At 43.9% G+C, this 26,271-nt stretch overlaps 1 protein-coding gene across 6 annotated transcripts in view; it reads right to left on the bottom strand.

Moving 5' to 3' along the window:
• The window catches only part of RALGPS2 (Ral GEF with PH domain and SH3 binding motif 2), a 283,620-nt gene that overhangs the window by 28,843 nt on the left and 228,506 nt on the right, over positions 1 to 26,271 (bottom strand). For 5 of the 6 annotated variants that reach the window (XM_050963225.1, XM_050963224.1, XM_050963223.1 and 2 more), the window contains 3 exons: positions 9,474 to 9,528; positions 2,714 to 2,791; positions 472 to 577 (listed from right to left, as the gene is read on the bottom strand). In XM_050963225.1, coding sequence (XP_050819182.1) covers positions 472 to 577; positions 2,714 to 2,791; positions 9,474 to 9,528 — 239 coding nt within the window. The remainder of the gene's footprint in view (positions 1 to 471; positions 578 to 2,713; positions 2,792 to 9,473; positions 9,529 to 26,271) is intronic. The other variant, XM_050963229.1, reaches the window with a different exon arrangement.

The following is a 26,271-nucleotide window of genomic DNA, read 5'->3' as shown; positions in this document are numbered from 1 at the left end:
GCCCTCTAAAGGTATTTTGATTTGTTTTCTTGTAGTGGTGGATATGGATAGATAGTAAGTTATACTACGGTAAGTTAAACGTATTTATAAGTTATACAGTTTATGCAAGTGCAAAAATGTTAACAATTTAGGATTAATGGAATACTTTTGAAGGAACACAGAAGATCAACTTCCGTAACAGTAATTCCCTGATTTAGACAAATCACATGAATTCCAGAAAATCAAATCTAGGAGCGGGAGCCTTTGTAAGTGGCAAATATATAAGGTATCAAATACTGAAGTCTTTACTCACTTTTTAGTCAGTTCCTACTTGATCATAATTCCTACCGATTTTAGCAAGAGTTGTGTTTCAGTAAGGACTGAGCAAATAGTGAGCAAAGGCTTCCGGATTTTAACCAAGTAGCTTTGTTCTGTTTTAAAGATATCATTTTAAAATAGAGAAAGAGGAAAAATGGTTTACGGTAGTCTTACAGTAGGCTTTTTGCCTTCCTTCAATAAAGTCTTCCTCCTGAGAACACCTTGAATAGTAACTGCTCCTGGATACAAATGAACAGCCAAATCTTCAGATTCTGCAGAACTACAAGAAGCATGTGAGAAAACAGTGTGAAAAATATATAAATATCCTTTTGCCAAAGCAGTACTCCAGTCATTACCCAAACATAATGTAAACATCTGCACTTTAATTTAGAAATGCTGACATTTTATTTATTAGACTTCATCATGGAAAAAAGACTTTGGTGGCTATAAGGGATTGCTCTTAAGGAATTTACAGTCACAAGCAAAAGTAAATGATTACTCAGGCTATGGCTACATTAGAAAGCTTATAATGGCGCAGCTACATCAGTACAGCTGCGCCACTGTAAGCTCCAGTGTAGACACTCTAAGCTGACATGAGAGCATTCTCTCATCAATTTAATTAATCTCCTAATGAGCAGTGGTAGCTATATTGATAGGAGAAACTCTTCTGCCAACATAGTACTGTCCACACCAACTCCTAGCTCAGTGTAACTTATGTCACTGGGGGGTGGTGGTGGCTTATTCACACCCGAGTGACATAAGGAGTAGTGCAGACATAACCTGTGACTCAGATTTTACAGTCAGAAGGGACCATTATGATCATCTAGTCTGATTCTTGCACATTGCAGGCCACAGACCCTCACCCACCCACTCCTGTAATAGACTCCAAGCTCTAGCTGAGTTAATTAAGTTCTTAAATCATGATTTAAAGACTTCAAGTTACAGAGAATCCACCATTTACTCTAGTTTAAACCTGCACGTGATTCGTCGCCATGCTGCAGAAGAATAACAAACTAATGAAGCCAGAAGGTGGTTCATGATTTTAAAATGCACTTCCCAAAGCTTAGGATACAGCTGTATTTCAACAAAGTCTAACTGGTAAGTAATCATAGATTTGTCACTACCCCCTGAACAAGTAATGCTGTATCATTGTTGCAATATTTTATTAGAATCTTTTCCTAAGTGCTAGTGGGAAAAACTGGATTTTTTATTAGAATCATTTGAGTCAGCCAAATTACAAAAAATAAAATAAAAAATCCACAGCAAAAGCTCAACAAAACATGCACAATTTAATTATAAGATATTTGAGAGCAGTAAAGGACATCAATAATAGAGAGCAGAAAACCTGGCCTACAGCAGTAAATTGTGTGTGTTACAATGCAGTTGGTGCGCTGTTAATTCCCTATCAATCTAAATTGTGCCCAAAAAGAATATGGCAAAAACAGATGCCTGGTATGGTGAAAAGGAAACCAAACTTTATTAAAAGTGAGCGACTGGCTTACAAATTATTTTAAAACAGGAAAGATTCTTATTTTCACAACAGGGATAATTTCAGTTTATATCAACCAGTTTACATAATTAAATTGGTGTATGCATCAGCTTTCTAGAAATATGCTGAGAAACTACAGATTTCTGACATGTCTGTTGAAGTAAATCAGAATTAATCCATTAACCCATCACAACAGTTACGCATATGCAAAATAACTCAGAAATCTGGCAAACATTTTCACTACACCTACTAATTGACAGTGATATACTGACAAATTCAGACACTGACATGAACATGAATTTAATTCAATTACACGCAATGCTTGCTACTCATTAATATTTAAGAGTTATTCTCTTCCCTTTTACAACTCCAGTACCACACTGCTGCAGAGAGAGTTGTAATTTAATTAGACAGAATGAAAAGCTGAGTGAGCATGCAGTTTTATATATAGTGCTATTTAGAATGAGTCTGGCCACACAGAGGGCCAATTTTAATGCATGACTTGCAATTTAACCAAGTCAGCCATTTTTTAAAGGCAAGTTCAATGAAGAATTATTAACAAAGAAAACACCTTGGACGCAGTCTCAAGCACAAGTCGCACGCTTTGTGGCCAACGTGGTTTCTACCACCACCACATAGTGTTGCACTGTTAAAAAGCTACCTATAGTAAAGCATCTTTAATGTCTTGATGTAGAGATATAGTATTTAGAAACTGGATAGGCAGAACAGAATGAGCCAGAGCCTGTATGATGAAATAGATCAAATCACAGAAGAGAAATTTTCTGTTTTAAGGATAAGTCGCTACCTTAATTTTGCCTTGAAAGTTAGAAAGATCAGAAATGTCAGAGGACACCCACTTAATTATTGAGCCAGTCACCAACACCAGAAGAAAAATCTGTGACCCCTGGATGCAGGGGATTATTGTACCTGCTGGCCTTCATGTGGCCTCGATAGCCATTTCGTGCCACTCTTGTCACCGGACCGAGAGAATGGTATAATCTGTTCCTGTTGGATTCCATTATAAATTGTATATATTACATACACTTTTATCCACACAAGCAGCATAATTTGCTAGAATAGTGTAATAAAGTCTCTCTTGTGCCACATAACTACCACTCCTACAATAAGCAGTAGTGGATGATTTCATTAGAAAAAAACATGCAGTTGTAGATTTCAAAATCTACATTTCTTATTTGAACAGATGTTCTTGATGTTAGTGCTCATAACACTGGGGTATTTTTATTGTCATCTCAATTAATGGGTTTTCAGAAAAGAAAAGCTTCTTTTAACTCACAAAATAAAAATGAAAATACTATAAGGAACTAGGTTGCAAACAGCTGCCTTTAATGCTGACTATAGATACTGCTACAGACTCTGTGACAAGAAGCAAAGGGCAATAAGGCCCCTAAACTTAGAAACAGGCACACAAGCAACTGTGTGAGGAATACAAAGACTTCTTAACTCAGTCCTGAGTACTGGCACCATTTCCAAATCAATCACTGAAGCCAAGGAAAATCACATACAGTCTGCTATGAGACAATATCTATTTAAAATACTATACATTAAAAAAACAAACAAACAGATACTTTGCTTGGATACACCTTTATTGTCTGGGAAAAGTCAACAAAGCAAAATCTTGTGGCTTATTATATTATGGTTCCAAGATCAAATGCAAATTATTTAAGCTCTAAGAGGCAGCAAACCTGTAACATCTCAATGTGTCAGTTTAAAGGGAGTATAAAACGTTACATAAGAAGTTTTAAATTTTTGAACCCTTCGCTACTGCTGTTTTCAGTACTGCTACCCAATTCCAGCACTTAGTTTCTAAACTTATCTTTTGAATATTATTCTGTGCCTGATTCAAAGCTGGTTATATAAGGTCAGATCCATAGCTAGTGTAAATTGATGTAACTCCACTGAAGTCAATGGTGATATGTTGATTAATTAATAGCAGTATTGAAGAAAAAACAGTAATATCAAAAAGGTTAAAACAAAATATAAAGTTTACACTCTCTTACCAACTCAAATAATTTAATATGCTGTAATAAGAATCCTCACCATAAATGTATTATAAGTATACATTTCCACCCTATTCTTTCTCCCAAGGAAACTGTTTTCTAAATAATTAATCTCTGCCCTTCAGCAACCTAGGTATCTTTGAATTTGCAAAATTCAATAAGGTCAGATTTTTTTTTAATTTCTAAGAAACTCTAATGATTTAGACAGCTAAAGTTTTATACTTACAATTTTAAAAAATTAAATACAACTGTTGCATCAACATATATAGATGAGAGGTTTATGACTTGCATCTATCTTCCATGTAAATGATGGAAATAAGCTTTGTTCTAATCTTTAAATTTGTCTTTGCATAACAAGGAATCAATCAATCTGGATAAAAACTATATTTGGTAAATATGCCCACCAGCACTTGAGATGACAGCCCATTGGTCTATCTACATGCTGGGATACAACCTCCCAGTGGAGGGAACACACTGACAAAATTTTGCTGACAGTATGATTGAGGAGAAATGATGATTAGATCTGGTTTATATCTTAGCCAAAACTGAACAGAATTTCAAGCAACACAGAAAAGGCACTTCTCTAGCATGAAGGCTTTCTCTCTGAAGAGCTTCAAAAGCCTGCTTCAAACAAGAAGAGAGTTAGCACTTCACAAAAAAAAAGTCACAAGAGCTTTTTATAATGGAAAGCCTTAGGCAACCTAAATATGGCTGTCACTATGAGGGAGAGAAAATCCAGACTGATCAATTCCTTGCCATAAAACAACAAATTGTAGATAAGGACAACATTGTCTCATTTTCATACACAAGAAATCCATCAGTCTGGAAATGGAATATTAGGAATTAGAGAGCAATCAGGAACTCAGAAGAGGGAGGGAGGGAAAGTCAAACAGCGATCAATCGAGGATGGCAATCTGCAAGATACTACAACCAAAGCGAGCAGCTGAAGATGATGAACACATTGAACTGTGTTTTATAAATGAATGAAAAGATGCCAGGTTGTCATTTTGCAGTGTTTCCCATAAAAAGCTGTATTTCCCTCTTCCATGAAATAGAAAGAGATTTTACAGAATTAGTTCAAACTAAATCGAGGCGTTTCACCTGCTCAGCTATGCAATTTTACAATCCTGCTTAGACTTACTGAAAGATTGTGGCTTTTGATCTTGCTCTGCCGGAGTAGAATAATATCTTGGCAGACATCCAGACAATGCTACTTTATTTCATTAGGATGGGAAGGATTGGGGGAAATAAAGGGAGTCAAATATACCAATTTAAATGGTAAGGAGACACAATCTTGAGTAAAAATCAAAATAAACAAAATAAAGAAAAAATTATTAATGATAAGGCATTGAATTCACTGGCCATCCTTGAAGAAGTAATGACAACAATGTATTGACAACTGACAAGAAAAGACAACAAGGTCATAGTCATTAGTTCAAAGGGCTGTTGCATCAACTCTCTCTGTACTAAGTTGAGCTCCCAGCTGGGGCTGCAGAAGCTTTAATTGAAAGATGTAATTCTGACCATGTTTTAGTTACTCCTGAGGGCATTCTGTGCCAAAAAATTAAAAATTCTGCACCAAAAATAAAAATTCTGCACACATTTTAAAATTCTGCTAATTTTATTTGTCAAATAAATATGGAGGCTCCAGCATGGCACTGCGGAGCACAGGACACTGGCTGCACAGAAGTGGGAGATCACTGTCCAGCGCCCCCCCATTCCTCCAGACATGGACTCAGCGGTGAGGCTGCACTCAACCATGACACAGTGCAAGGTCCAGGCCTGCCCCAGAAACACCCCAGGGCCCTGACCCTCCATGCCAGGTACACCAGGTGTGGGCAGGCAGGCTCAGCAAGGCAGGATCCAAGTGTGGAAGGGCTTTAGTTTAGGGAGACAGGTGTGGGTTCAGAGGGTTGCGTGTGGGGCAATCTGTGTGTGGGCAGCTCAGTGGAGGATTCGGATGCACAGGGGATTGTTGGGGGTTTCTGAGAGCAATGGTAATGGAAATCTGCAGGGGAGTCCAGGTGAAGGTGGCTGGGACTCAGCCAGAGGGTGGGGGTTGGTTTTCGTCTGAGTGTGGTGGGGATAGAGCTCAGCAGGGAGGGATGGGGGGGCAGATGCTAAGAGAGTGGGGCGCAGTGGTGTGAGGATCCAGGTGCATTTGGTTGGGGCTTGGTGGGGTGGAGATCCAGGTGCAGGTGGCTCGTTGGGGTGGTCTAGGTGTAGGGGGAGTGGGGCTCATTGTGGGGGGGGGTTCTTAGTGCAGAGGGGTGAGACTTGATTAGAGAGTCTGAGTATGAGGGGGCCTGGATGCATGGGAGTTGGGCAGATGCGGGAGCAGTTCCCTGTACAGGGATCCTTGCCCCTGCAGCTGAGGAGTGATGGGTGCAGGAAACAGGGGGGAGGGAGTTTGCAGAGCTTCCTGCAGCTGGGGGAGAAATCTAGGGGTGGATCTGACCCAGCCCCAGATGCTGTGCAGGGGAACAGGAAGTCCCATCCTTCACAGCCCAGCTGGGACTAGCAACTGAGCCTGGAGCAGGGTAGGAGCCATCAGCCAGGTCTTCCCCAGTTCTGCCCCTGCCGGAGGGTCATACTGCTGGAGGGTTGCATGACTGCTGTCGTGTCTTCCTTTTGATTCCCTGTCACAAAGTTATTTTTCTGTGGGGAAGCAAAGAAATCTGAAGGGGATATAAATTCTGTGTATGTGCAGTGTCACAGAACTAACCCAGGAGTAATTTAGTGAATCAAGGGATAGGAGGGTAAAAAACTAACTTTTCCTCATAGATAAGCAGAGGGCTCTTACTGCAGTTACAAGTAAGATACCAAGGAAGTTCCAAAAGTGCCCAAGGAAATTAGGCATCTAACACCCTTAGGCTAGTTTTAGTGAATCTACCAAGTAAGTAGCTAAGACAGGTTTTGACTGACATTGATTTTGAAGTGAGACCATGTTCAACATACAAACCTTTTAAAACACAGCAGATCCTTTCTGGACCACAAGAAGATCTTGACTAGCTGATCCAGATCCCAAAGTTTTTAAAGCTTACTATTAAGTTCCAGACTGCCAGTTTGAACTTCTGAGCCTTGAAACATATTAATCATTGCATTACCAAGTCTCTGGAAATAGGTAACCTCCACAGAGGGCCTTTTTCAGCAAAAACCGTATTTGATAAGCAAACAAGGAAGAGGACTCAGGCCCCATCCCTTTTGAATTTTCTGGTTACCTAAGCCAGGAAAGGAAAAAGAATAGGTGTACATAAGATGGTATGTCCACTTGAATTAGAATAATTTATCTTCCATATCCTGCTCTCCCACTGCTTCAGATAGAAAAAGTACAATTTCTTGTTGCTTGAAGCAAATACGTTGATCTGCTGACTCCCCTGACTCTGTAAAATAAACTGAAGGATACCAGCTTTCAGTTCGCACTCCCTGGCTCTGAACCAGAATGGAGGTGGTAGTCATGAAGGACATTTGGTGGGTCATGGTTTTGCTAATGGCTAGCAATTCCAACTAATTGATGCTTCTCCTCTATTCACAAAGGGACCTTTTTCCTTAACAAGAATGGAGCTCTACTGTATAACTTTCCAACTTTGCAGGCAAGCATCACAGTGACCTTTAATTTTAGGCATGTCAGTCAAAGCATCCCCCATCAAGTTCCTAGCTTTGCTTCACCATCTCAGTGATTGAAAGACATAAGGTATAACTATGAAAGTCTCATACATGTTCCCACTGTCCATAAAGAATCTATGCCCCTTTCCCGGGATGGGACAAGAGAAAATATCCTCAAAAAGAGGTTACATCAAATAGGGTCCAAAAAAGCTTGCTCTTTGGTCAGGACTAAGGGAAGCATCAAAAGGATGTGGAATTTGGTGATGAATGCAGGACGAAAAATTCTCTGAGGTAGCCATGATGCTCAGTCACACACCCATTTGTCCTGGATAGTTCCAGCCCAGACCTGCAGCAAACCTTTCAACATGCTCCCAATTGGGCAGTGAGTCTGATCCATTCAATTCTCATTATTTATTGGGAGAGGGACTGGAGATAACCTGCTTTCTTCTGGATTCTTGAGATAAGGGCCATGAGAAGTACTCTTTTCCTTTGGAGACAAGAAAGATTCTAGCAAAACATAAGAACTAATCCTAAATTTTTTGCCCTTGAGGAAGAAATGTGTGTCTTCCTTGGGCCAGAGGAAGCTTACTCAGATCCATGGCTTCTTTCACCACTGTATCTAAGGCTTACCCATATAATTTTTGGCCATCAAAGGGAACTCAAATCAAATGGACACTCAATATGATACCCACATCTCAGGACCTTGCTCCACTCTTGCCAGGTAGAATAAAGCAGGAAGAGCAGAAAGAAAACCTTGTGATATCACAAGCTGCATCACATATAGGAATGGGTTATATGCAAGTTCCAGATCCTCTTTTTTCTGAATTTATTTCTGTTTAAATATCAATACAGATGACTTGAGCACTTCAGGGATCTCTAAATGATGCTGTATGCTATAGCTGCATGCAGGGTAGCCAAGGAGTAGTCTGCTACTCTGAAGAGACTGTTCTAGCTTTTCATCCACTGGATGCTTAGGGGCTCCTTCCATGGAAATAACAGATTTTATAGGAAGAGATGGTATTGAAGAGTTCACCTTTGGTACAAAGCACAACTTAAATCTCTCTCCATAAGGAACTTGTACAATCTGAACTGTTTCTACAAGACAAAGGCAGAATACTGGGAAGGGATACATTTCCTGGCTATAAACAAAGTCCTTAGGCCAAAATTTCTATCCATGTCTCCATCCATACAGGTGGGCATGGTTACCCCACAGTTTCCAGATTGATGAGTTCCCTGAATATGAAAGAGAGAATTATAATCCATGTTACCAGCAGACTGTTCAGTGAATAGGCAGTGGGCTCAGTACACTTTATTCATGATTCAACTTAATAGCTTGCAGGAAAACATTAGGTTTCCAATTTTTAGTATTTTCAACTGTTATTATTTAACACCTCATCTTACTTTTGAATACTTAGGGGGTTGGATTACAGACGTCAATGACACCTGGATAGTGTTCATATACTATGGTAATGAGCATGATATAAAAAAAGTCTACATTAGATAGGATAGGTCGTGATAGCTGGGATTGCTTCAGGATTAGCGGACAGAGGAGTAATCAGGAGATAGAGTGGGGGAATAGGAGAGAGCAGGCAGCAGAGTAAGGAGCAGCCAGAGCAGCAGGACTTTGGTAGGAATGCAGGGAGCCAGGAATAGAAGAGATACATAGAGGAGGTCTGAGGGCTAGTGAAGATGTTGAAACAGGAGAGGCAAACAATGTTTAGGATACTGAACAGGAGATGCCGGTATTCATGAAAAGGAAATCTGTCGGGGTTTGGTGGTGGTCCAGTTAATTCAGGAGACAAAGTTGAGAAATAAGCCATTACGGTGACAAAGCTCTCTGTTAGCTGATAACCAGAAGCTGCTGCCCCCTAAACTGGCTTGACAAGAACCTAAAGGGTACACCGTACTCTAGAAGCAATTGCTGTTACCCAGTTTATTACATAATTGAGTCCTGCACACCACTAACATTACACTTCATTTGCAAAGAGTTGAGTGATAGGTTTAAACTAGTGAGGTCTGAATGGAGTTGGAGATATAGGTTTAGCTGTAGCAGTTTTTCTTACCTTTCAAATGCTGGCCATGAAGTCTCTTCACTAAGTTCTGAACCATCACTGCTACCTAAAACCAGAAGGCATAATACTTTGAAACCAACTATTTTATTCCTTAGTTTGTACCATCTGTAGTCTAATTGTTCCAATTGTGACATTTTTTCCTTAGAATTTCTATGAGAGCGATTAGGCAGAAATAAATCTATAACAAACGCTACACATAAGGTGCTCACTTTAGGTATGACTTAAAAGAGTTATGGATAAAAAATGTAGGAGATACGGATTTGGTAGGAGACTGGTCCTATGTATCTGCAATATCCAAAGTCTAAAGGGGAGAAGTGTTCTCAAAATTAATGCAACAATCCCAAATTTTCATCTGCCCAACCTGATGAGTATTTAAAAGGACTTGCTTCTTTAGGTGCCATTACAACACAAAATGTGATAATTCACTGTCATGATGAACAGATGCAGCTTCGTTACAAACAAATACAGGAGTAGACTGAAACTTAATCCACTAGCTCCAGACTAACTTCACTGAGAGTCTCCAATATCTTAAAAGCCAATGCTGATTCAGAAACCCTTAATTAACTTTTTTAAGTTAACTGAATTTAACTCAGAGCCGGCACTAGGCATAAGCAGACTAAGCAATTGCTTAGGGCCCCAAGTAGCTTAAGGGGGCTCCATATTAATTATTAGTATGTGTTCTGTGTAATCAGGGGGAAATATTTCTGCTTAAGGCCCCCAATGGGCTAGCACCAGTAATGATTTAACTGAAATGCTTATTAAAATCATAGAAATATAGAGCTGGAAGGGACCTGAAGAAGTCATCTAGTTTATCCCCTACCCCCATGCTCAGGTAAGATAAAGCATACCTAGACTTAGGCAAACAATTAGGTTTCATTGTTTAAAAAATAATTGTTCATGTTTCAGGAAAGTGAGGTGTATGGTCAGACTATTAGTGCATTTGTTTTGCTCCACAGAACATATCGGATGGAGATGACAGATTCTGTAAAGACTAATATATAAATGTGAACATATGGAGGTGTTGTTGGCAGCTCCATAGTACTGAGATGTGCAATTACAAAGGTGACTAAATCCCGTAGTCAGGTCTGAAAATTAGATATATGATCAGAAAACTTATGCCAGTTTCCCCTATGGTTAATTTTCTGGTTATCACTTCTGGAATCTGAAGTCATTTCAAATTACCTTCTTTTGAAATGTGCATCTACTCAATTTTTTTTCTCAGATCCCTCTAACTTACAAATTCCTTGGCCTTAACAGCTGAAATTAAGTATATGTACAAAAAATTCAATATAAAAGGGAGTTTAAAAAATAAAAAATAAAGTTATTTATATTACTTATAACTGCTTCTGTTTACACCAAGAGATACCCTCTTGTCATTAACCTCTCTCTGGTACTTATTATGGCCCCCATTACCATAGTATCTGAGTGCCACACAATCTTTAATATATTTATCCTCAGAACACCCTTCTGAGGTAGGGCAAGCGCTATTGTCCCCATTTTACAGATGGGGAACTCAGGCACAGAGATAACAATAAAGGATTTGAACCCAGATCTCCATGGTCCTAGGCCACTACCATAACCACTAGATCATCCTTCCTCTCTACTGGCTGCAGCACAGCCATTTAAGAATTGAAGCATTTAAAATTGTAAATGCAAACTTTAGTTGCTTCACTGTCTGCAATATAAGGCCCCTCTTCCCTGCTGGACTCTCTTTCTTGCTCTTTAACCTTCAGATGAGCCCTGCTTCCTGGCTCCAGCTACCAGCCTTGCTCCATTCCTCCAGTTATCACCCAATCATAAGACTGGCCTTACTGGGTCAGACCAAAGGTCCATCTAACCCAGTATCCTGTCTTTTGACAGTGGTCAATGCCAGGTGCCGCAGAGGGAATGAACAGGTAATCATCAAGTGATCCATTCCCTGTCACTCATTCCCAGCTTCTGGCAAACAGAGGCTAGGGACCCCAGACCTGCCCATCCTGGCTAATAGCCATTGATGGACCTATCCTCCATGAATTTATCCAGTTCTTTTTTGAACCCTGTTATACTCTTGCTTTCACAATCTCCTCTGGCAAAGCGTTCCACAGGTTGACTAGCTCCAGCCTCCAAAAAAATCCCTGCTCCTTAGCTCCATCCCCATTCTACAACAACAGCCTCTAGCCAGTCCATCACACTGACTTCCTTAATGCTATCCAAGCCTACAAATTCCCTGCTCTGCCTACTATTGACTTGCCATATACCAGGGGTCTCAAACACGTGGCCTGCGGGGCTCTTCTATGTGGCCTGCCAAGCTCCCTGAGCCCCCAGGGGTGGGCAAACTACAGGCCAGGGGCGGATTGCCCCCTGCGGGGCCATGAGCCCCACGTCGCTCCCTTAAGTGACTGGAAGCACGTCCCTTCGGGCTGGAGGGGAGGAGGCACAAGGCTCCTGTGTTGCCTTGCTTCAAGGTACCGACCCCTGCAACTCCTCTTGGCCAGGAACAGGGAACCACAGCCAATGGGAGCTTCGTGGCAGGTAACTGAAGGAGCAGCAGCGGAGCCTTGTGCCCACCCTCACTCCCCCAGGGGCTATGGTTCCGGCTGCTTCCTGGAGCAGAGCGGGGTCAGGAGCCTGCCCTGGCCCCAGTGTGCGCCGCTGCCGCCCCGGAGCCGCTCTAGGTAAGTAGCGCTGGGCCGGAGCTTGCATCCTGCATCCCTCCTGCATCCCAACTCCCTGCCCCGAGCCCCCTGCAGCACCCCACGCCCCTCCCACACCCCAACTCCCTGCCTTGAGCCCCCTGCCGCACCCCACACCCCTCCTGCACCCAACTCCCTGCTGCACCCTGCACACCTCCTACACCTCAACTCCCTGCCCTGAGACCCTGTCACACCCTGGTGACAGGGAAGGGGCAGCGTTGGGGTGGGGACTTTGGGGAAGGGGGTGGAAAGGGGCAGGGAAGGGGTAGAAAGAGGTGGGGCAGCGGCAGGGCCTCATGGAAGGGGTGGAGTAGGGGCAGGGCCTGGGGCAGTGAGGGTGGGAGTATCAGTGATACGGCCCTCGGGACAATGCACTAGACCTCATGTGGCCCTTGTGGTCATTTGAGTTTAAGACCCCTGCTATATACTATAACAGCAGGGGAGTCCCAGCTCTGAGAATGATTTTGGGGTAAGTATTTTCAAATCTTAGTAGGGAAGTAGCATTGGTCTTAAGGGTCATGGAAGGAGCCAGGGTGAAGGGCAGCTTAGAGCTGAGCTGGAGAGCAAGGCTGTCTGTGGCTTCAAGGCTGGAAAAATCAGCAAGGAACAGGGATGCCTTTGTGGATACAGCATGATTGTGCGGACGCAGAACTGGAGACCTGCTGAAGGACTACAGAATGGGGCTGGACCAGGGCATGGGGCTACTCTGAAAAACTTTTCACACTCAGCAGACATAGCTTTAAACTGAAGGTCCAGCTTTTTCCCCTTGACTTCAAAGGATTTCATGTGAACCAATTAGAGCTTGGAGACAATGAAAATCTTCAAGCCCTGACTAGAGAAGGCTCTCTTCATTGAATACATAAAGTCTGAGAGAAAGCACAAATCTCTACTTATCTATCTCTAGAGCCCTCCTCCTTGGCCAATCCAAACCCTAAGCTGAGGGGTCCCATCCTACAGCCACAATGCCAAGCCCCAGATTTGCTACCAAACAGATTTCAGCCAGCTTGGTCTCAGCTACCCTGATTTGTCCCTAAAAGAAGCTTTGACCTGGCTTATAACCAACACTATGGGAAATGAGTAGGAAGCTGTGGATTGGACCACAGAGTGTACAGAGCAGCCAGGAAAAAGGAGAAATGCATGAGAAGGTGCCTATCTAATGAAGTCATTAATTCCTAACTCCACTAGGTAGACGTAAAAGTCCACAAAAAGGGGACATCAGGATCAAGGGGTAAATATTGAATCTGTGGAGCTCCTAAACATTTTCTACTTCTACTAGCAAGCTAATTTCTAGCATTGCCATTTCAGTGAGCTTAATGCTTCTATGAGTTGAAAATTTTAAGTATTCAACTGCTTAAATGGCTACAGTAGAAGCTAGTTTGTTTGTAAAAACAGAACTAAATTCAAAATCTTTATTCTAAAACTAGGAAATTCTCATACAAAAAAATTGCTTAAAAGTAAGGTATTAATGAATTTAAGACACTGACAAACATTCAAATTCATCACTAAGATATGCACATCCTGGAATATAAAAATATATGATTAATTACATATATGCCAAGAATTCATAAATATATTTTGTACATCACAGTTAAATTGTTACTGTAAAATGGATTTTGAGATAGAAAAGTTACTCACTGTAGTTCTCTGAGAGTACCACCTTTGAATATTATTTATACTTGCTCAAGGAACTCTGTAGACTGAGCACCTGAATGCCTTTTTAACAAACAGAGAGTCAATGCTGAACTAACACAGTGTTAGACTTAGGGTAGATCTACATGGGAAGGGTTACATCAGTGCAGCTGTACTGCTGTAGTGCATCTGGTGAAGACGCTCTTTACTGATGGAAGAGTGCTCTCCCGTTGGCATAATTATTCCACCTCCGCAAGAGATGGAAGCTAAATCCACAAGGGAGCATCTCCCACCGATATAGCATCAGTGCGGACAGTGTTTAGGTCACTGAAACGTGCATCACTCAGGGGTGTATCTTTTTCACACTCCTGAGTGATGCACATTAGATTGATTTACGCAGTAGTATACACCTGCCCTTAGTTGACGGGGCCTAAAGAACTTCCCTTGTCAACTAAGATTTCAGAGTGCTCTCCCACACTCCAACGGCCCAGGCAATGCTCATGACGTATGAGCACCCTTCGCTTTCTTTTTAAACTGACTAGCTAACTAATAAAAAAATAATCCCCAAAAATGCAGAAAAACAAGAGGTGATGATGATGAGGGAAGTATTTAGGGCACTGAGCGAATTCAAGCTTGTGTGTACCTTCAGCAGACAAAAGGGACCCTCCCTTTCATACCCTTGGAATTCTGAACAAGCAGAGAGGGAGTAAAGGGGAGGGGTAATGGTCCACAACAGTCATTGCTCTCTTGAATTTTTTGGAAGCACATGGCACAAGAACCCTCTGTTATCCAGTTTTTTCACTCTCACTATTTTTCTTTGCAGTGGGAAAACAATTTTCTTTTAAGGCTTTTTTAAATGTTGTTTTGCCTACTACTGAACACAATTCAGTGCTTTAAAGATGCAAAGTGCTATATTAGTGCTATTATGGCACATATACAAAGTGCAGAATCTTTAAAAAAAAACCCTACGAAATAAAAGACTTCACAAAATAAGTCTCTCTGGGGTAGAAAATATATTACTAAAGATTTCCTTGCAGCTCCCTAAGGCTTGTCCCTATAAGCATTTATGCTGCTTAGTGGATGGAAACAAAAAAGTCTGCTTAGCTTAGTTTATTTGTCTAAGGACACTGGAGTGTGAGCTTATTTCTTCTTATTTTGTTTCCCCACCAAACTTCCCTTCTTTGGGTATTTAGCGAGGAAGTGGGATACCCCACAGCCCCGCTGAGGGACGGACCTACCCTAACACCAACGTGGGCAGAGTCACTGGGTCCTGCGCCTGCCCCTTAGAGGTCACGGTGCAGACCTGAAAGTATAAAAGCTCACCGGCAGAGCTCGGTTGGGAACCAGCCACCGGAGAGGCCAGACGTCTGTGACCGAGCTCCCTCTGGGGAGACAGCAGAAGGCCGTGGCTGGCCTGAGGTCACACCGGGCGGGCCGAGCCTACCCCTCACACATTACCCCGGGGAGGACTGGCCCGGCCTACCCTGCGCTCGTTACCCCGAGGAGGACTGGCTGAGCCTGCCTCTTGCCCGCTACCCCGAGGAGGAGCCGAGCCTACCATCCGCTACTTACCCAGAGGAACTGATGGTGCTCGAGACCGCCGGCGACGCTACCACCACTCAGGTACCCTACGAGGGGGAGTGTGGAAATGGCCCAGGGGCAGCCGACCCCAGTCTGGCCGCAGCAGGGCCAGAGCCTATGTCAGTGTGTTGCGGCCAGGATCCCCACTGACAGCAGCGAGTTTCTGCCGCTGCTAGGGCCCCGGGCTGGGACGCAGTGGAGTGGGAGGGCCTGCGTCCCCCCGCCACCCACTCCTTGGGTGGCAGACTCCCCATTTTCCCTGGCCTGGAGAGGCTAGGACCTTTTGTTACATGAACTATGGACTCAGCCCCTGCTTAAGGGCCTGAGTCTCTGACTGTTTGTTTGCTGCCCCACCCTGACATAGGGCCTGGGCTGCTATTTGAACTATTGACTCAGCTCCTGCTTAAGGGCCTGGGCCGCTGTGTGATTGCTGCCCCGTTTTGACCTAGGGCCTGGGCTGCGCTTTGCTATTGAACTACTGACCTGGACCCTGCTTAAGGGCCTGGGCCTGACTGTGTGACTGCTGCCCCGCCCTGACCTAGGGCCTGGGCCACTTTTGAACTACTGACTCAGCCCCTGCCTAAGAGCCTGCATCTCTGACTGTTTGCTGGCCGCCCCACCCTGACCTAGGGCCTAGGCCGCCATTTGACTATAGACTCAGCCCCGCTCCAAGGGCCTGAGCCCCTAATCGAGTGTGCATTATTTCCCACGATTGCAGAGCCCACAGACGGCAAGCTAGAGCGAGGCGGTGGGATACGCCACAGCCCCGCTGAGGGACGGACCGCGGCAAAGCCGCACTACAGGGTATTTCTAACTTTTATTATGCATCTTTTCCTCTTTTGTTTGATATGTTTAATTGCAATTTCTTTATTTGGGGTGGTGTGGCCATGTATTTTGTATAATTTAAACTGAACTTTTAATTACAGGTTAAAACAGGTCTTTGCAGGCCTAATTTTAGGAGATATAAAAAGTGTTTTAAAATACCATATGTTTAATTCAGAGGCAAGTCTAACATTGATGGGAATCTAAATTTGTGCATTTTACACTTGATTCTGGGCTCATTAGTGTGTAAGTTACATTAATACAGAATCCTTTAGTCTCATACTAATTTACCAATGTACAAATTACACCGATTACACAACACTTCTGAATTTGGCCCTATAATTTCTTACAATAGAATACTGAGGTGCTTTTCAGTGTCCACTCTATAGGACATAAGATTTCTTAGAGCTGCTTTTTTATAATGCATCTTCTCTGCACTTTTTGCTTAGCCTAGACCACTGGGAAGTTTTGGCTGATATAAACAGGATATTCTAGCTCTAAATAGTTCATATATGAAAGTCATGTTTCATCTAACTTATTCGGTTAGACTCAAGATCAGTTTGTGAACTCTGGTATGCAACTATCATGGATTACTCCAGCATCAGATAAAAGGTTATCAGTTTCTTAGTATTCAAAATAAATGTGTAAGCAATTAGATGTTGCAGTGCCTGTACAAAACTGAGGGGCAGTGACCTCCTTGTATAATCACAAGTCCAAACAGGTCCATGAGGAAGCATCCACACAATTCCAATGGCTAAAACTTTCTAGAAGATTCTGTCATAGACACATCCCAAGAGTGATCTGTATAGACAATATTTTAAGAAGGTGTTTTGTTTGCAGATCAGTACCATGCATTTTTCTAAGCACTAGCCTTTCCTTGAAACCAAGTCCTATCATGATTCCTACAGTTAGTTACTAAATAATAACGTATAGGCAGGTGACCAGTAGAAATTTGTGGTATAATTAATATATTTATATATTAAAGACTCATGACATCAAATTGTACATTTAGCTAGTCTACATAACTACATGTGCTTTTCACTGTTACTTCTAAACCTCCCTCTCTTGTTTGTTATCCTTACTTGTTGTATCTTGTCTTACCTTTGGAACTGACCCTACAATTGGAGCCATGCAGATAGCAGAGGGGAGGAGGGAGGGTAATGGAGCACCCACAGGGACTCACATTTCAAAGAACCTCTGTTAATGCATGAGGTGAGTAATGTTCTCTTCTTTGAGTGATGTCCCTGTGGGTGCTCCACTTTAGGTGACTTCAGAGGAGTGCCTTCTGGTGGAAGGAGGTCGCTTTGGAGCGGAAGTCATAGCAGATGAAAAGTACAGTATGTCCGAACAAAGTATCGAAAGATTCATGTTGTTGCGAAGTGTAATGTTGGGTAAATGTGTGTGGAGAGGCTCAGATTGCGGTCCTACAGATTTCAATGATGGGAATATTATTAAGAAATGCTATGGAGGCTGATAGGCCTCTCGTAGAATGTGTGCAGATCCCCACAGAGGGTTGTCGTTCATGCTGGAGGTAACACAGTTTTATGCAGTCTGATATCCATTTGGATAGACATTGTTTGGAAATGGCGTTACCATTTGATTGTTTGATGATTGAAACAGTTTTGGAGATTTGCGGAAAGATTTTGTTCTATCAGTGCAGAAAGTGATAGCCCTGCAAATATCCGGGGTGTGTAATCTGGATGTTCATTTGTTCATGTGTAGTTTAGGAAAAAATGTTGGAAAGTATATTGTTTGGTTGAGGTGAAAGGATGAGACAACTTTAGGTAGAACCTTGGGATGTGATCTCAGGGATACTTTATCTTTAAAAAAGATTGTGTAAGGTGGGTTGGCAATGAAAGCTGCCAGTTCTCCCACCCTTCTGGCAGATGTAATGGCCACTAGGAATGCAACCTTCATGGAAAGATGTAGGAGGGAGCTTGTAGTCATGGGCTCAAAGGGAGGGCTGGTGAGGTCATGGAGGACTAAGTTGAGGTCCCATGGTGAGGTGGGATTCCAAATATCTGGGCAGGAACAAGTGAGGTCCTTAAGAAAGCGTTTAGAGAATGGATGCATAAAAGTAGGGAATCCATCTACTTTATGATGGAACGCCCTGACAGCTGATAGATGAACACGAATGGAACTCATGGAAATGCCAGTCAGTTTCACTTCCAGCAAGTAGTCTAGAGTAAGAGGTAAAGGGGCTGAGAGGGATTTGGTCTGTTTGTGTCAGCACCATGAATTGAATTGCCTCCACTTATGTATGTGAGTCTGGTAGTTGTCCTACAACTGTTTAACAAGATGTTTTGTACGTCTGCAGAACATGTCATTTCAGGGTCTAAGAGCCATGCAGTAGCCAAACTTTGAGATGGAGCCATTGAGAATCCGGATGGATGATGTGACCCACGTCTTGTGATAGTAGCCGAGGTAGAAGAGGCAGTGTGCGTGGTGGGCAGACTGCCAAGTGGAGAAGATAAGGGTACCATATTTTTCGTGACCTTGTAGGGGCTATTAGAATCACTCTGGATCTGTCTTGTTTGATATTGTGAAGCACACAGCTAAGAGGGAAGAGGGAGGGAAGGTGTATAGTAGGGTAGCATTCCATTTGATGAGAAAGACATCGCCCAGAGAGCATGGGCCAAGTTCTGGAGCAGAACTGGGGGTGTTTGGTGTTTTGCACGGTTGCAAAAAGATCTATAGTTGGAAAACCCCGCGTTTGAAAATGTCTAAGAGTACTGGTGTGTTCAACTCCCACTCATGGTCCTGGTAAAACTTCCTGCTTAGGGTATCTGCCATGGTGTTCAGGCAGCCAGATAGGTATGAAGCCATAATACATTGTGCTTGATCCATCAGTGCCAAAGCACATGGTTCCCACACAGAGGGAGTGTGATTGTGCTTCCCCTTGTCTGTAGAACATACAAGCTACATTGTCCGTGAGAATCTGTACCGTCTTCTCTCTGATTAGCAGTAGGAAGTGGGAACAAGTGTTCTGAACCACTCCCAGTTCTAATAGGTTTATATAAAGATGATACTTTGTTGTGGATCACAGACCAAGTATAGAGAGTGGTTGCAGATGTGCTCCCCATCTTAGGCAGGAAGCATCTGTGGTGATAGTGATCGACGGTAGGAAGGGCACCCCTCTGCAGACATTGTCCAGCTTGGTCCACCACAAAAGAGAATCTTTGACTGTTTCTAGCATGGTGAAATACAAGTTTATACTGTGCTTGTGTAGAACTCAATTTGTTCGGAGCCAGGTTTCTATGCACCACATATGTAATCTTGCATGTTGGACGACAAAGATCACTGCAGATATGTGGCCTAGAATTTGTAGGCAAGTTCTGGAAGACACTTGTGGGCTGTTTTGTGCTGTGGAGATCAAATTGTTTCAAGTCAGATATTGTTTTGTTGGTAAGTGAGGCTGTTGCCTCAAGGAAGTTGAAGTCCACTCCCATAAATTTCAGGTGCTGAACTGGTGTTAGAGTGGATTTTTGCATGTTTATCTGAAGGCCTAATCTAGTGAACACTGTTATTGTGCGTTTGGTAGATTTTAGGGCTACCTGTCTTGTTGGTGCTTTCAACAGAGAGTTGTCCAGGGGCAGGGAAAATCATAATTCCCTCTCTGCGTAGACAGGCAGCTACTACGGCAAGTACCTTTGAGAATACCCAAGGCACAGTAGAAAGGCCAAAGGGCAGCACTTTGTATTGGAAATGGTCCTACCCTATTGCAAATCGTAGGAATTTTCAATGTGAGGAATGGATGGATATATGAAAATATGCATCCTGGCGGTCAAGAGCCGAGAACTAGTCCCCTCTCTTTCCAACGATGGGATAATGGTGCTCTGTGTGACCATTTTGAATTGCTGTGTTTTCACAAATTTGTTGAGTTGCCATAAGTCGAGGATAGGCCGCCAACCTCCAGTTTTTTTTCTGTGTGAGAAAAAACTGTGAACAGAATCCCTTGCCTCTGTACTCCGATGGTATGGACTGTGCTGCTCCTAGTGACATGAGGTCGGTTATCTCTTCTTGCAGTAGATGCTCATGAGGTGGTCCTTGAAGAGGGACAGGGAAGAGGAGTGGGTAGAAGGTTTGGAGATACGGGGGATGGAGTAACCAGTTCTGATAATTTCTAATACCCATCTGTTTGATGTAATACTCTGCCAGATTGGGTAAAATGGGTTCAGGCGATCTCCAAAGGTCTTGAAAGGTGTAGATGGTTCCAGCATTGAAAGAGGTGGAGATCTCAGGCTCTTGACCAAAGCCTCAAATTTGTTGTCTGGAAGTTGATGGTTGTGAAGTAGTATTCAAAGGAGCAGGTTGCCATCTCCTCAAGGTTTTTTACTTCTGACCCTGCTGGTCATAGTATCTATTGTGCTATGCATACAGGGGTGGTGGGGAGAAATCAGAATAACTGAGGGGCTTGATAAGTGCTGTGTCATCTTGCATCTTTTGATCTTAGGTGTGTCGATGCCCAGAGATTGCAATGTCACCCTAGAGTCCGTAAGAGTGTGTTAACAACTCATCAGTTTTATCCATGAAAAGTTTGGATCCCTCGAACGGTAAGTCTTCCACATCAATTGTGCTGGTTTTGGGAATCCAGAATGAGCCAGGAGGCTCGTCTCATAACAATTGCAATTTCTATGGATCTCGCAGCTGAATCTGCTGAATCAAGGGCAGCTTATAACGTTGTCCTGGTTATGAGTGGACCTTTCGTGATGAGGGATTTGTATTGTTCTTATTTGTCATCTGGAATAAAGGCAGTAAATTCAGAGAGACTTGTGTAGTTATTGTGGTCATACTTTGCCAATGAGGCCACATAGCTGGCAATTCTCAATGTCACACAAGAATATGCTTTGGGGCCGAAAAGATTAAGTCATTTCCAGTCTTTGTCAGAACGAGTGTCTCTGTAGTATTGTTGCCTACCCCATTCATCGACGGCGTTAATCACCAATGAATTCAGTGTTGGATGAGAAAAAGGGAATTCAGAGCCATTTGTAGGCAATTTTTTTTTTTTTTTAATCAGACCTCTTACAGGTAGGTGGAATCATTGCAGAGGTTAGCCAGAGCAACTTCACAGGGTCTATAATCACATCATTCATGGGAAGGGCGATTTTAGATGAAGTTGAGGGTGCAGTATGTCAATTAGTTTGTGTTGCGATTCCTGGACTTCTTCCAGGGAGACATCCAGTGAAGTGGACCTCTTGTAGAGGTCTTGAAATTGTTTAAAATTATCACCTGTAATGGGAAGTGGGTGCATAACAGTGTCATCCGGTGAGAATGAGGAAAAGTGGACTTCAGGTGGATTAGCTGGATCAGAGAATTCCTCCTTCTCCTCTTGAGCTCCCTGGTCAGAGGTGCAGGGTGGGCCCTGTGGCGTCAATAAAGGTGCATGATGTGTGTCAGCTGTGGAAAGCCAACAGGTATGCCCTGTTGTTGTTGTTATGGGTATGTAGCCCAAAGGCCATTGTGATTGGAAGGACATAGTGGGCATCCAGGGCTGGTTGGGAATGTATACTGGGTAGCTCATGTACGTAGGGGCACCGCGTGATAGGAGCAGCCATAGAGGAGGAATGTAGTGCAGACTACCCTGCATCCTCATCTCCATCCTCATCATCACTGGAGAACTGTGGAGCAGAGGTGGAGAACTGGGTTGACTAAGTGCTGCAGGTACCATTGTACCGTTGGTGCCAAGGATGGGAGACTCAGATTCTGAAAAAAGAGAAAGTTACTCACCTTCCAGTAACTGAGGTTCTTCGAGATGTGTCCCCCTGTGGGTGCTCCACAGTGTTTCCCGGTGCTGTTGATCGGAGATTTTCAGTAGCAGTGCCTGGTTGGGGCGCACGCACTCAGATGGTATCCCCCATCTAGTTGGAATCTTCCTGAGTGTGTGCGCCTCACACCCTCCTCAGTTCCTTCTCTACCATGGAGAATCATATCAGTACTCCAAAGCAGAGGGGAGAAGGGTGGGGAGTGGAGCACGCACAGGGACACACATCTCGAAGAACCTCAGTTACTGCAAGGTGAGTAACTTTCTCTTCTTCTTCGAGTGCTGTCCCTGTGGGTGCTTCACTCTAGGTGAATGTATAGCAGTACCCATTATGGTTGGTGGGACTTTGGAGATGCGGCAGTGAGTACTGTAGATAGTACTGTATGGCCTACTATTGTGTTTGCCGTGGTGTCTTGCGTGAGAGTATAGTGTTTTGCAAACGTGCGTTCGGATGACCATGTAGCCGCTTTGCAGATATCAGGAATGGGAACGTTGTGTAGGAAGGCAACGGATGCCGACATGGCTCTAGTGGAATGAATTCTAATGTTGTCGGGTGATTGAAGATTTTTCGCATGGTAATAGGATCTGATGCAGTCAGAGATTCACTTGGATAGGAGTTGTTTAGAGATAGCCGGACCTTTCGATCTCTCGGCAATGGAAACAAAGAGTCGTGGAGACTTGCAAAATGGTTTAGTCTTGTCTAAATAAAAGGCAATTCCTCGCCTAATGTCGAGAGTATGCAGGGTTGCCTCTTGAGGAGTTTTGAGAGGTTTGGGATAGAAAGTAGATAAATATATAGGTTGGTTGAGATGGAAGGTCGATACTACCTTAGGAAGACATTTAGGATGTGGTCTCAAAGTGACTTTATCTTTGGAGAAGATTGTGCAGGGAGGGTGGGCCATCAGGGAACTCATTTCAGCAACTCTCCTTGCCGATGTTATGGCAACTAAGAAAGCCACCTTCATGGACATATGGAGATGAGAGGAAGTAGCCAAGGGCTCAAATGGAGGTTTCATGAGACTATGAAGAACGAGGTTAAGATTCCATGTAGCCGCTGTTGGGTGAATTTCAGGGTAGAGATTTTGCAGGCCGGTGAGAAAGCGTTTAATGGTGGGGTGGGTAAAGAGTGAGTATCCATCTAATAGGTCATGGAAGGCGGTAAGCGCCGTCAGGTGCACTTTGATGGAGCTGAGCGACAGTCCTTCCTGTTTTAGTTTCAGGAGGTAGTCTAGAATGTTAGGGAGGGTCATGTTATTGGGTGCTAAATGCCTATGTGAGCACCAAAGAGCAAAACGCTTCCACTTCTGCAGGTAGGTTTTACGAGTGGAGTCTTTCCTACTGTGCAGGAGGACATATTGGACTTGCTCGGAACAGGTTAGTTCACGGGTTTGGAACCATGAAGGAACTAGGCTGTGAGGTGGAGCTTTTAGAGCTGGGGGTGAAGAACTCGTCCGTTGCCCTGGTAAAGGAGGTCTGGCCTGTTGGGGAGAGCCCATGGGAGGACATGCGGAAAAGGTAGAGATACCACGTCTGTCTTGGCTAAGCTGGGACAATCAGGATGACCTGGGCCTTGTCGTCCGCGATCTTCCGAAGAACCCTGTGTAACAGAGGGATTGGTGGGAAGGCGTACAGGAGGTAGTTGTTCCATGGGATGAGGAATGCATCTCCTAGGGATGCAGTCCTGAGTCCTGCCCTGGAGCAAAACGGGGCATTTTCGGTTTTGGGTTGTGGCAAAGAGATCTATTGATGGGGCGCCCCAGTGGGAGAAAAGCTGTTGGGTGCAGTTCCCATTTGTGTTCTGTCGAGAAGCGCCTGCTGAGTGCGTCGGCAGTAGTATTGTGGCAGCCTGGTAGGTAGGAAGCGATGATTTGTATTTGATGTTGTATGCACCAATTCCATAGTTGAATGGCTTCCATGCAAAGGGAATGTTATCGGGCTCCCCCTTATCTGTTTATGTAATACATACATGCTATATTGTCTGTTAAGACCTGCAGATATTTGTTCTTTATGAGGGGAAGAAAGTGATGGCATGCTCTCCTCACTGCTCTGAGCTCTAAGAGATTTATGTGTAGATGCGTCTCTGATGCGGACCACCGGCCTTGTGCCCTGTGTTCCCCTAGATGGGCTCCCCAACCAATCAGGGAAGCGTCCGTGGGGAGCATGAGCGTTGGGGATCGTTGCTGGAAAGAAATCCTTGTGCAGAGGTTTTCTGGACTTGTCCACCATTGAAGGGAAGCTGTAACACTGGGAGGAGTTAGCAGCATCCCTAAGGGGTGTCTGTTGGGTTTGAAACTGGAGTTGAGAAAGCCCTGGAGGCATCTCATATGTAGCCTGGCTTGTTGAACCACGAAGGTGGTGGCTGCCATGTGACCATGGAGCTGTAGGCAGATTCTTGCTTGCATCCTGGGACAAATAGAGAGCGTGCGTATGAGCTGCGTGACAGCAAGGAATCTGTTGTATGGGAGCAAGGCCCTGCTCCAGGTTGAGTAGAGGTGAGCTCCGATGAACTCGATCTGTTGCGTAGGTGTCAGGGTGGATTTTTGTATGTTTATTTGGAGACCTAGGCTGTGAAAGAGGGAGATGGCGAAACGCGTGGCTTGAAGTATCTCGCCATAGGAGTCGCCCTTGATGAGGCAATCGTCCAGGTAGGGGAACAGCGTGACCCCGTGTTTATGGAGGTGAGCCACGACCACGGCTAGGATCTTGGAAAAAACTCTTGGAGCTGTGGAGAGTTTGAAAGGAAGAACTCTGTACTGAAAATGGTCCTGACCGATTGTGAATAGTACGAAGCGTCTGTGATCTCGATGAACTGATATATGAAATTAAGCATCTTGTAGGTCGAGGGCTGTGAACCAGTCCTGTTGATCCAGTGCAGGTATTATTGTGCTCAGTGTGACCATCTTGAATCTTGGTGTCCTCACGAGTTTGTTCAGTTGGCGTAGGTCTAGTATAGGCCTCCATCCCTCGGTCTTTTTCTGCATTAGAAAGTAATGGAAGTAGAAACCTGTCCCTTGGTGTTGCGTTGGCAAAGGTTCCACTGTGCCTAGTTTCAGAAGATGTGGCACTTCTGTGCGAAGTAATTGCTCGTGAGAAGGGTCCCTGAAGAGGGACGGGGAAGGGGGAAGGGTAGGATATAAAAGGGATGGAGTAACCGGTCTGAACTATTTCGAGGACCCAGCGGTCCTGTGTAATCCGCTGCCAGGGATGTTGGAAATACTGGAGGCGGTGGTCAAATGGGCAAGTAAGCGGTAGAATCAAGGGGTGGTCGTGCAAGCCCTCGACCAACGTTTCAAAACTGTTGTTTATTGCCCGATGGACAGAAGGTGGTGGCTTGATTTTGATTTTGTCTGCGCTTGGGGGGGTCTACTACGATTCCTAGTTGTGTCGTTTGGTCTAGGTTGAGGACAATAGCACTAATGTGTGTGTGGTCTTTGGTTGGGTTGGTATCGTTGTCTCCTGGGAAGAGATGGGTGAATGCCCAGGGTGCGCAGTGTTGCTCTAGAATCTTTCATGGTGTGGAGGAGTTAATCAGTTTTTTTTTTTGGAGAAGAGTTTGTCCTTATCAAAGGGGAGATCCTCCACTTTGGTTTGGAGTTATTTAGGAATGCCAAACGCAGAGAGCCATGAGCATCTGCGCATAACCACAGCAATTGCAGTGGTACAGGCTGCTGTGTCCGCCGTGTCTAGAGACGCCTGTAGGGCCGTTCTGGAAATCAGTTGTCCTTCAGTCAGGATTGATTTAAAGTCTGCTCTTCTGTCCTCGGGAACGTAGGAGGCAAATTTGAAAAGCTTATTGTAATTATCAAAATCACAACTGGCGAGGAGAGCAGAATAGTTTGCAATCCTGAATTGTAGTGTAGAAGATGTATAAACCTTGAGACCCAGGACATCAAGGCGTCTAAGGTCCCTGTCTTGCAGGGTGGGTCGATATTGTGACTGTTTGGTCCTCTATGCAACTGCATCCATGACAAGAGAGTTCAGTGGTGGATGAGAAAATAGGAAGTCTGCGTCCTTTGCAGGAACATAGTATTTACGTTCAGCCTTCTTGCAAGTTGGTACTAGAGAAGCTGGGGTTTGCCAGAGAGTGTCAGCTGGCTCCATGAGTGCTTCATTTATAGGGAGCGCGATTTTCAAGGGCACAGATGGTTGAAGGATTTTGAGGAGTTTGTGTTGCGTCTCTTGAACCTCTTCTAAGGGGATATCCTGACTAAGTGCCACCCTCCTAAAAAGTTCTTGAAGTTGTTTGCAGTCGTCCATGGTCTGTGGAGGTGAAGGGAGGAGGACTTCATCCGAGGCTAGTGGAGAGTTAGAGTTAGATGAGTCA

Source organism: Gopherus flavomarginatus, chromosome 7 (genome assembly GCF_025201925.1).
Source record: "Gopherus flavomarginatus isolate rGopFla2 chromosome 7, rGopFla2.mat.asm, whole genome shotgun sequence".
Taxonomy (NCBI): domain Eukaryota; kingdom Metazoa; phylum Chordata; order Testudines; family Testudinidae; genus Gopherus; species Gopherus flavomarginatus.
The sequence above is the reverse complement of the archived record's forward strand: the minus strand, read 5'-3'. Positions and strand labels throughout refer to the sequence as shown.